At 40.7% G+C, this 12061-nt stretch overlaps 1 protein-coding gene across 2 annotated transcripts in view; it reads right to left on the bottom strand.

Annotated features, from left to right (window-relative positions):
• Positions 1–534: 534 nt before the first annotated feature.
• Positions 535–12061, bottom strand: part of cacnb1 (calcium channel, voltage-dependent, beta 1 subunit) — a 73731-nt gene continuing 62204 nt past the window's right edge. Inside the window, exons 9-13 of one of the 2 annotated variants that reach the window (XM_079564440.1) lie at positions 11893–12002; positions 5310–5461; positions 5130–5225; positions 4041–4226; positions 535–1425 (exon numbers count right to left, since the gene is read on the bottom strand). In XM_079564440.1, coding sequence (XP_079420566.1) covers positions 856–1425; positions 4041–4226; positions 5130–5225; positions 5310–5461; positions 11893–12002 — 1114 coding nt within the window. In that variant the 3' untranslated portion in view covers positions 535–855. The remainder of the gene's footprint in view (positions 1426–4040; positions 4227–5129; positions 5226–5309; positions 5462–11892; positions 12003–12061) is intronic. The other variant, XM_079564439.1, reaches the window with a different exon arrangement.

The following is a 12061-nucleotide window of genomic DNA, read 5'->3' as shown; positions in this document are numbered from 1 at the left end:
GACCTCTAAATGAACAGCCTTTGCATCTCCTTTTCTCCAACACTGACCATGTTGTTATTGTCAAAATTAGGCATATGTTTTTATATTGTGCAGCCCCAAAAGTGTTGTAAACAGGATCATTTGTTGTTGCCTGTCAGGCGTGGCCCCAACCCCCCACTCACACAGTCCATTATGTTTATACTGTATCTCCTAAATCCTAAACTGCTCCCTTTCCTCGTTGGCTCCACAGTCTACACTTTTTAGGTTTCACTTGTACATTGCAGAAAAGGAACGCAAACTTCGGCTAAAATGACTTGAATTTGGAAAACTATTTATAATTTTGTTTTTGGTATATTTTAGTGGTACTCAAGTAATCAAATCAAACTTCTTGACTTCATTACTTGAGTAAAAGTACAAATACTACTGGTCAAGTATTAAATACCATAAAGGTTGCTCAGTCACATTTTTACTTAAGTGATAGTACTCAGTAGTTACTGTGGGATATTCTTAAGTATTCACAGCTGAAAGTAAGAAAATTAACTTTGCGGCTTGAATACTCCATCTGTACAGCAACACAATGGGGACAAACCTTTGTCCTTGTGGTGAGCCAGTGGCATTTGATAATACATCTCTACAGCGCCACCAACTGTTCATAGTTTATTAGGCTTTTGAAATTCACAAAACACATGACCAAATGTACTTTTATCTTTGGAGCCTTTATAGAAATGCAGTGTAGTAGAAATGTTATGTTACTGACCACCTCTGGTATATTTAATTAGGTCTGGCACTCGAATTAGCCACAGCCACTGAAATAAAACTCACAAACTCAAGTCATTTTAACCAACATACTGCAGCTGTTCCTCTTTGACAGTGCACTCAGCGGATGTACACGTCGCGCCCCCAGTCCTGCTCCTGGTTCTTGTTCCGTCCCGTGTTGGTGTCCTCTTGGCAGTAGCGCTCTCTCAGTTTGGGCCGTCCAGGGTGCGGCTGATGGTGAGGCGGCGGGGGCTGCGAGGGGTGGTTTAGGTTCTCCTGGTCCGGCTCGGCTCCCTCGTCTTCCCACGAGGCTTGGCGTGGGGCGTGATGCTGGGACAGGTGCAAGCGGCTGCCCCCTCCTCCTCCACCTCCTCCTCCGCCCCCGCCCCCCCTGTACGGCTCTGGTTCTTCATACGGGTCGGTCTCTATGTCCATACAGGAGTCTCCCGCCTCGGTGTAGGCGGAGTCGCGGCTGCCCTGGGTCTCGGAGTCAAACGTATCTTGCCGGGACAGACCTCGACTCGTGCTGCTGCCCCGGAGTTGACCGCGGGACGAGCGCAGGTGGGTTTGCTGCTGTTGAGGGGCGTGGTGCTGGTGATGGGGTTTGTCGCTCTGGTAGTCACCGCCGCCGCCTCCAGACTCAGACAGGGGACCCTCATGCTCCTGCTCCCCGTGAACCAGGTACTGTCCCTGGGTAAGTCACAGCCGCGTGCCACACAACATGCAAAACACAGAGCAAATGCACACGCCGGGTTAGCCACACGATTAGACACCAGCGTTAAGCACATTTTAAAAACTAGCTTTTGCCATGCAACCACACTCTGTTATCTTTACTGGGAGTTAGTCTTCCTGAAGTTTCACCTTGTATCAATAAATGGTAAATGGTCTCAATTTATAAAGCGCTTTCCCACTTAAATCAGGCACTCAAAGCCCAGTGTAGGTGAACCTGTTCTAAGGCACTGGTTCCCGAACTTAGGTATGGGGTATGTCGGGTATGGGGCCCCCTGGAGGTCCTTAAAGGAGCTGCAAAGAGGCGCCAGATATTTGAGAATCGCATTCAAAATGTTTTATTATAGGGCAAAACAGTTTAATTTGTTATCAGTCTTGTGAGCCAGTTTAAGTCATTGTTTCACCATAGATTTATAAGAAAAAATGTGACTTAAAAACCCATTTCCTCAAAAAGCATATTAAGGAAATGGGTGAGGTGAGGACATGGATTTTGTAGATTTTGACCAATTTCAATAACTTAATTTCTAGCCTGATTTATTAAGCTTTGAACCACAAACAACAAAGTGTTTTTGTTTTTTTTAATGATTACTTTACTGCTATAATAAACTTTTTTCCCACAAACTTACTATAGCATAATAATATTGAATTTTAACATCATTATAGTTGATTCCAGACTATTTCAGAGCTAAACAGTGACTGAGGTGGTGTCAGATGTTAATGTGTAATGGGACATCACCTCAGTCACAAAGAAGTAACAAGTCAAACTTCTAACTGCTTTGTTAAACGAAGTTGCCATTTAATTGATCACCATGATGTTATCTCAAAATCAAATAATTCTTACTTTTAAACGTACTTGATTATTTGTTGCTTGTCTTTCTTTTTTGAGATTTATTTTTCTTGTAGAGCTTCTAAACGGCATACAATACATCCAACAGTTAATGAATAGAATAACGATTAGAATAAATAGAACAAAAATAGGTAATCTATACTATGCTTAGAATGAAATTATGTTGAATTAGAGTCGTAAGTGTTGTGTTTGTTGTGTCAGCTATAATCTTCACTATTCCACACTTAAACAGTGAAAGACAAGTTGCCTAAATGCTAATTGTGTCTCAAAATGACAAAATAGTAATACAGTGCCACCTGCTGGATGATTGTCAAAACGCACCACATCGAGACACTACTACTATCAACTAAACTGCACTTTTTTAATTAACGATATTTGTTGTATTATTAGTAGCATATTTTAATCATCTAACACAATCTACATGTAGATTTACAAGCAAAATAAGGCCATTTGTTGGGAGTTTTTAGTCATGAGGTCATGCATAAGTATAAAACATATTTCAAACTGCATTAGACATTGTTTAAAATTCATTAGGCATATTGTTTTATTTGCACATTTCCTGTTAGCATCAGTGTTAAAGACGGCCATGACTTGCTCTTTCAGGGTGCGGTTCCACGGCAACACGGAGGAGGAGGACGATGAGGATCAGGAGGACAGAGGACTGCATTTTTTTTTAAAAAGGCAGCGGCGGCGGCGGAGGGCAGAGGGCAGCGAGGGAGCGGATTTCGTTTGCACTTAATTGGAGCCAAATGAAAGGTATGGGCCTGGGACAGAGGTCTCTTCTTGGGTCATTATTTTTGCCGTTTTAAGTTGAGCCGGGGAGGACAGGCAGAGAGCGGAGAGGGGTTGAAACAAAGTTAATGTGATTTGGCTTTTTATAGTAACTTATAATTGGGGTGATATAAGAGTCTGAAGGCCTTGGCTGAGTTAAAGTGTATGGATATTTTCATAAACAGGCATTTTTCGAGGTACAAAGGAAACATTAGTAAAGAAAAAAAAAACATTAAAGAGAGCTGTGGAACATCTGGATGACTTCTGGATCACCCCTGTTGAAAAACTTGCTGGTATTGTATGTGAGCTGCTATAAATCTCCAGACACAGTCAATACAACGTGTAGTAAAATGTAATTCATTGGCTTTATTTCCTCTTTAAATAATTCCTTTTTTATGAGCATAGTTTATGTTTATGAAAATGTAAAAAGCAATAAGTATAATTTCTCAAATCAGCTTAATTGTAGACAATGAGGGAGACTTTTTCTGACTATCGGTTTAAAGTTACACAGAGAAACCTGGCTTATGGTGATGTGTTGTTGCTATAGTAATGGCAACAATTACTATAGCAACAACACAATATAACACAACACTCTATAATCTCAAAAGGCTCATACTAAGAATTTGTACCAATGTAGTGAATATGCTTTGAGAAAAGTGTGTAAGTTTGCACTGCTTGAGAAATAATGTTTATAAAAATATCCAAAACAGCCAAAGCCTTATTTTGAAAAACCTAAATTGACACATAGTAAATATACCAATGTGTTATTGCACTAAAAGGGGGGTCATTCATTTTAGGCGATCAAGTTCCCGGTAGAGTCCCCCCCCCTCCCATAATATTGTGGCTCTTGATCTTCCTTTTCATTCCTCTAGAGGGCGTGCTCCGCCTCTTTGCGGTCGTGCCCCTCCAGCTCGGGCCACAGGTCGATGTTCCGGCGCAGCGAGGTGAGCACTTGTACCTGGAGGTTGGAGACGGGTTCGGGGGAGGCGGCCAGCGCGGCAGTGGCCATGGTGCGGTTGAGCAGGGGGTTGGGCGGGTTGGAGCTCGGGGGGTGAGTGGCTTTCCAATACGCCTCCAGATAATCGGCCAAGTGCTCACACGCGTCCTCCAGCTGGTTCTCGTCCAGGATGATGTCGAATAACTCCTAAACGAGAACGCAATTGAGAAAACGATGGTTACAAACAATGGTGACATGATTATTGGGTAGATTTATGAGATTTTAACTGAACGCAATTGGACCATGTTAGATCGATAAATATGTGAGGAGATTTATTTGTCTCAATTTAACCTCTTACCACCCAGTGCATTTTCTTAACCCAAATCTAAGCTTTAGATTTGGGTTAAGAAAATACACTGCGATTGAAGATTACAGCCTATAGTCCAGAGTAAAGCCTCATTTGAAAGCTAAAGTGTTGTAGATCGCACAGTCATCAAGCAAAACTCCTATCGACCATCTGATAGGACTTTACACCCCTTTGAAGAAGAGATTTGGATGATTCTCGAAACGTCGGGCAACTATGTATAAAAATGTCCAGTTGAAATTATTTAACTTTCTGTGTTAAGAGGGCAGATTCATGTTCTCTCTGTAAAGCAGGAAAATACAGGAAATACAGATCAGAAGGCTAAAGCAGTAGAAGATGACATGACCAAAGTGAACAGGATTACTCAAAACTGTGTGAATGAAGCTAAATACTACTCAAGATGTGTTTTTGAATATTATAACATGACTACAAGCTCAAAAAAGTAAATTTTGCATGACATCTCTGCTTTAATATTGGGCAATATAATCCATTTTGAAAGTTGAAAACCAATTTATTTATATACATTAGGCTATGTTTTTAGAAAAAGTAAGTAAGAGTAACAGGTGGAACATGTGATGTGATACTGTATGATAAAACTACTCAAAGAAGAAATGAAAACAAAACAAAAACATAGCTTAGTGATGGATAAGTACAGTAAATAGCTCACGATAAAAAGGCATAAAACATATTGATCCACAAATATTATGGCATCATTTACTAACGTTTATTTCTTCTGTGAAACTCACCGGTGGGCACTGAGCCAGTTTGTCTGCAGCTACCATCTGGACATTTAGGTGTTTGGCCTGGGACTTTCCCCTGGACTTGATCAGCCTCTGTAGGACCTGAGAGGAGACAGCGAGGTCAGTGAAACGAGACTTTGAGCGCAGCTTCAGACGTCCCGTATGAACGCAGAGGTGCCGCGGTACCTTGGGCGAGGCTATTTTGATGTAGACGATGATGGGGGCCAGCGAGGTCTTGGACAGTTGGGTCGGGTGGTTGATGGTGTCCGCGTCCAGGGCGACCAGCTGCAGGGTGCGGGCCAACTCGAAAATACGCTCGATCTCACTCTGCACCTCCGCTACGTCCCGGGACACACACAAATATGTCAACACGAGATGTCCAGACTAAAAAGAGCCAATTCCAGGGGAGTTAGGACAATGTGTAAGAGGTTAATAAAAACATACAGCAACACAATCATTTGCAAATAGCACGGATGTTATTTAACGTACAATACAATATACAGTATCAGGATTTTCAGTAGATTTGTATTGTTTGTTGATCTGGGTTTGCAAACAATAGTATGTTTCCTGTTGTTTCATTTACAGTTTACACATCTTCCCAGCCTCTTTTGAAATTAGGCTCAGCACTCGCGTCGGTCTTGGTGTTAGCACTTCATGCACATCGATATTACTCCGCTTCCATTTGAGCACGGCTAAATGGAGCAGCGCGGCATTCTCATTCGAAGTGCCGCCTCCCCACAGGCGCGTGTCGCATCTGTTAGTTTTAATATTTATCGTTTTCGATGTGTGAAAGGAAGGGGGCACTTCAGAATGAGACGCATTTGGCACTCAGAGTTACTATTAATAAGGGCACGATTCCCCACAGTGTCAACAAAACAAGACGGCAGACCTGCCTGGAGAGAGGGATTAGTTTTTGTCGGAAGCGCTAATAGGCACAGCAGTGATTTTAGTACTCAAAAGTTAGCTAGTAAGTTTTCACTGTGACTCCCTGTGTGAGAATATCTGCTCATGTAAACCGTGATTATACAACTTTATTGTGTTAAATCATAAACAAATAGATCATTATTTGAGTGGACCCAGGGATGTTTTCAGGGACTATTTTAAACAAACCACTGCGCTGTTTCCGTGACATGTTTCGGATGCTTTCTGTAGCCTTCCTCATAAGTGTCACATGATGTTTCAGCTGATTTGATACATGAACTCAGACATACCTTTTATACAAACCTAAGCTCAAACAAAAACAACTGCTTTCCTACAGTTTCATTTAACCCCTCAACACCCGTCTGAGCACATGCACTCGGTTAAGGTGGGGGTTAAGAGGTTAAAGGGATGTTTCAGGATTTTAGACATTGGGCCTCATTTCCTAGGTATCCAGAGTGTTGTTGATTTCTGGAGATTTTTTATTTATTTTTGTTTTTGTTTCATGCAGTCCTTATATTTGAAGAGTTTAGTGGCGCTAGGCTAGTGCTAGGCTAGCGTATGTCTATGGTAACTATTAGCCTGCATTAAAAACAGTCTGACCCAAGCACAGTGAACCTGAGGCAAATCACTTATAACATCAGACTACCGATATAAATGTCTGTGTTGACTGAATATTTTTTTTAATATAACCATTTTGCATTTAAAAGAACTTATATTTGAGCAGCATTAGCTTCCTTGCTGTAAGCTACGTAGCGGCGGAGTGATCTGCTCGGTTACCGGATCTACAGTAGTTTGTTTACCTACATACTATATGTGGAATTCACAAAGGAGCTTTCGACAAATCAGATATGGCAACATTTGGAGGACAACCCGATGATTTTGAAGAGGTTTTTAATGCAGGCTACTAGTTACCATAGACATGCGCTAGCCTAGCACTAGCCTAGCGCCACTAAGCTCATCAAATATAAAGACTGCATGAATACTAATAAAATATCTCCAGAAATCAACAACACTCTGGATAACTAGGAAATTAGGCCCTGTGTCAAAAATCCTGAAATATCCCTTTAACACACATTGTCTCGTCCAAACTCCAAAACTAGGAGCTGTTTCTCGTAGAGATTGCGATTCTGATTTGATTATATCAAAACTAGACCTCTTTTAAAATGTTGTCTTGAAACCTGCCCGTTTGATTTGACTTTTAACTCGAGACTGATCGGGGTTTGTTCTCTCGGTTCTTTGTAATTATGGAATCACTTGTATATTTTATTGTAATTCTTTTGTACATTTTTCAAGTAAAATACATTGTCTTTTATCACTATAAATCACCCAACAATTGTTTCAATGCTGCTATTTTTGAGTTGGCTTTTCTTCGCAACTGTGTAAAAAAAAAACTTTCATATGAATTTGTTTGGAAGATAATATGATAGCTTATTCTTTTGACTCATCTCTTGGTTGCCATGGTTATCAAGTCATTTGATTTGGCAAGTTTCTCCGCCGTCCTGTAGCTGCTTAAGCTGTTGCTCCTCTGTCACCCATAACTTCACTCAATCAAAAGCATCTTTATATCTTCCCGAGTCCCGAGTCCAGGCATTGAATCTTTATGGGACCAGAGGTAATTTCTCCCAGCTTCGTTTCAGCCGCTGATCCACCTGTCTCTGGCGCCTCGGTAATAGTCTCAGAAATAGCGCCGCAGTTTAGAGTAGTGTTTCTACGATCGTTTGACATGTAAGATTAAAATCAAAAGGCACAATGTTCTGGGTCTGCTCTTTTGAGGCGCAGTCATTTGAGGGAGATAACAGGGCCAGAGCAATCTGTAGAAATACCGCCTCGAGTTCAGCCGCTCGGAGGCTCAGAGAGAAAGAGCTGAACTTAAACCTGTAGTACTTCAACAATCTTTTCTTTGCTACTTCCCGAACTCGGAAAAGACCAATGCATTTCTTAAGGTGAGACATTGCAGGTGAACAATTGATCGTTCTTATGTACATTAATAAAAAAAAGCTAATTTATTTTAGGTTTTGTCGACTTGTGCGTCAGGAACTCACTACAATATGACAAAATGAATTCACAAATATTGACATGTTTCACGCAATTCGACTGAGCGTGAAATCCAGGTATGGTTATTTTTTCAAGACGCAAAAGTCCGCCAATATATACATGACAAAACATCAGTGCCGGTTTTCTTAAAATTAGGTTTCAGTCCACTCTTGCAACCAAATCTCCACTTTAGTTGCTCCGACAGACTCCAAACTCTCAAGGCGTGTGCTTAATCCTAGCCTGATTTATTCAGTTTTAAATTTTTACAGATTATATGCAAAAGCCCCCTTCACAAAAACTTTCTAAATAACACAGTAAATGTAAAAAAAAAAAAATCTATTTAAACCTGGCTTGATCCATTTTGATTGATAGATTTTGGCGTAGAAAATACAGGCACGGTAGCGCTTCACAGCAAGAAGGTCCCGGGTGCAATTCCCATTTGGACGGGGCCTACCACTACCACTACCACTACCACTACCACTACCACTACCACTACCACTAAAACATGTACAATAGGCCAGGGAAAACTGAAGCTACATACAGTATGTAGTTTACCAACACCGAGTATGGAGTGTGAAATGTAAAATTGTCTGTAAATGTAAAGCACTTTGTGACCATGCCCGTACACAAATAAAGTTCTTTCTTCTTCCATTTTAGGCGCAAAAATAAATGACTTTCTTATGATTTAACCTCTTAACCCCCGCCTTAACCAAGTGCATTTTCTCCAGTTGAGCTTTACCCAAATCCAAAAGGTCCATAAGCCTATAGGCCAGAGTAATGCCTCATTTGAAAGCTAAAACAAAACTCATCTAAATTTTTCTCATGTTGTCTCCATCGCTTTTTTGTTGTTTTTTCATCACATATTTTTACATTTTCATCGCTTTTTCGTCACATTTTTGTCGCACCTTTGTTGCGTTTTCATCCTCGTTTTTGTCGCTATTTGACCCTTTTTTAAAGAAGCTTTTAGATTTGGGTAAAGCCAAACTGGAGAATATGTGCTCGGTTCATGTGGGGGTTAAGAGGTAAAAAATAAATAAAAATAACGGTAAGCTGGAAATACATTTTTTTCTCATGTTCATGCCAGTGATTTACAGTAGAAGTTTAAAATTACAATCTTTAAATGTATTTTTCCATTCACCTGCAGTGTCTTAGAAAGGCCGAAAAGATCCAGGTCTTTCTTTTAAAATATATTTCTAAACCATATTTAGGGCAGTGCTCATGAACAGCTTTAGATACAATACAAGACCCTTAACACGGCTCTGTAAGTCGTACAGCAGCAGTTTGCAGACGCCCTGATGCCCTCCCCAGATCGTACTCGTTCCTACAAACATTTCCTGACTCGTATCTTTTGTTACAGACTACAGGCTTTCACGATGGATAACATGGAAACTGACAGGCAAGCAGACAGGCAGACAAATGCAGTGAGAGCAGATGATGGGTGTTGTAAAGAAAAGCAAAACAACAAAAAAGTTAAAGGAATAAAAGACAAGAGGAGGAAAGATTGTTTTTTTTTTTTGTTGGAAAGAGGAGCATACATACCCAGCACGTCTGGATCGAGAGAGGAAGGAAGATGGAGGAGGTGGGAGAGAAGACAGGATGAAAGAAAAAGGCCAGATCAGAAAATAAAAGAGTAAAACTGGGAAAGCTTTTCAATCGAAGAACTCTTGGAACATTAAAACCACATTGTGTACCCTGTAGAAACCCTTTTAAACAGACTTGGACACAAATACTGCTGGGGTTTATAGATCGCATCACAAACGGGCCAAAACGGACATGTTGGATAAAATACATTTATAGTTATTGACGGCTAAATACTGGATATTTCAGGATTTTTTACATAGGGCCTCATTTCCTAGTTACCCAGACTGTTGCTGATTTCTGGAGCTATTTTTTTGTAATTCATACAGTTCTTATATTTGAAGAGTTACGTGGCGCTAGGCTAGTGCTAGGCTAGTGCATTTCTATGGTATCAGCTAGCCTGCATTATAAACAGTCTGACACACTCCACAGTGCACCTGAGGCAAATCACTTATAACACCAGACTGACCATATAAATGTCTGTGTCAAATATTTTTTGGAATATAACTGACCTTACATCACATGAATGATCGCATTTTGAGGGACTTTTTTCTCGCAGATCACTCCACTGCTGCGTAGCTAGTACAACCACAAAGCTGATGCTGCTCAAATATAAGTTATTTTAAAAGCCAAATGGTTAAAATTATTCTATTGACACAGACATTTATATGGTTAGTCTGCCGTTATAAGTGATTTGCCTCAGGTGCACTGTGGAGCGGGTCAGACTGTCGTTAATGCAGGCTAGCTGATACCGTAGAATGCGCTAGCCTTGCACTAGCCTAGCGCCACGTAACTCTTCTAACACAAGAACTGCTTGAATTACAAAACAAATATCTCCAGAAATCAGCAACACTCTGGATAACTAGGAAATGAGGCCCTATGTCAAAAATCCTGAAATATCCCTTTAAGTTTCATATTTTGGACCAACTCGACCCAACATAGATATCAGGATTGTGCTGCCATAACCACATAGGATTCCCGTCAATGTTGTTGTTCTCATGAAAACATTTGGGCACGACAATGTGTTGTCTCATTGTTCTTTTCCCTACTTTTTAAAGTTTAAAGGTGCATTATGCAACTTTTTATGGCAAAAAAAAGTTTATATTTGTGTGAATTTGACCTTGTAGGGCCACATAATGTTACTGCTGCAGTGGTTTTGTTGAAGTTTTATCATCAGCTGCACTTCTCCAGTGTCTCGTATCCGAACTCAGAGCAGTCTGGACATCTTCGAGTTTGCATGTTGTAATTACCACTACGAGCGGCAGTCCAAAGCAAGTTTTTTTGCCTTGTAGCGACCAAGCGGTTGTATGAATGATCAGCATGATGCCTTTACTTTGGTCTCTACAACGCTCCAGGATCGATTGTTTTGTAGGTTTTCTGGTGAGAGGGTCCATCAGCAGCGAAAACCTTCTAAAAACAATTGATCCTGGAGCATCCTAAAGACTGTGATGGAAAGTAAAGGTGCCATGCTGACCACACATGCAGCCGCTTGGTCACTATAAGGCCAAATATGCACAAATATCAACTCTTTCCACATAAAAAGTTGCATAGTGCAGCTTTAAAGCCAATGTTATTCAGTGTTCTCACTCGGAAAAATGCCCTGGAGCGCCGCTCGAAGTGGTAATTCCAACATGTAAATGTAGAAGTACAGCTTATGATAAAACAATAATATAACTATTAGCTAGGGACTATTAGCTAACTGTTGTAGCAATATCAGTTATGTTTACATACAAGTTTATTCAACCGGAACTCTGAGGTCGTACGTGAACATTTTTATTAGGAAAAATCCCAGATACCAGTTGCCTGGAGCGCAGCATTGGTCCATTTGAACTCTACACAATGAACTTGTGTCAGTGATGTATCTGACTAACTTCCCTCACAAAAGCAAACAGTATTTCAGTTATCTGACGGCTAATAAATTATTAATTTATTAAACATGGCATGAAACACAGATAGTGTCAAATGAGTGTCCAGTAGCGATACAACACAATGACTAAAGGTACTACGTGCAGGCTGACGAATTTCCCATTTGAAATGTCGAGTATCGTGTTGCAAATCGAAAATAGATAAAAAGTATTATGTTTATTAATATTTTTTCTTTTTTTCGTTTAGAAGGCTAGGCTGGTTGCCCTATGAGATCCATCTGAAGGGTTGGATCAGTCCCCCCCTGTATCTATAAATTATTGTCTCCTCTTCTTGATGGGACGCGAGCGGTGCTGGTGCTGTGGTGTCTTACCCAGGCTGGAGCGGGTGCTGGAGCGCTCGATGATGGTGTGTTTGCTGGGGTTGTTGAGGACTGAACGTTTGGCCAGAGAGATGTCGGCAGTGACTCGTGTGATGGATATCCTGAAAAACACGGAAATCATTCATATTACAACAGAATCAAAATGAAGATACAACCATGT

This window comes from Gobius niger (genome assembly GCF_951799975.1).
Source record: "Gobius niger genome assembly, chromosome: 10".
In the NCBI taxonomy this organism is placed as follows: Eukaryota; Metazoa; Chordata; class Actinopteri; order Gobiiformes; family Gobiidae; genus Gobius; species Gobius niger.
The sequence above is the reverse complement of the archived record's forward strand: the minus strand, read 5'-3'. Positions and strand labels throughout refer to the sequence as shown.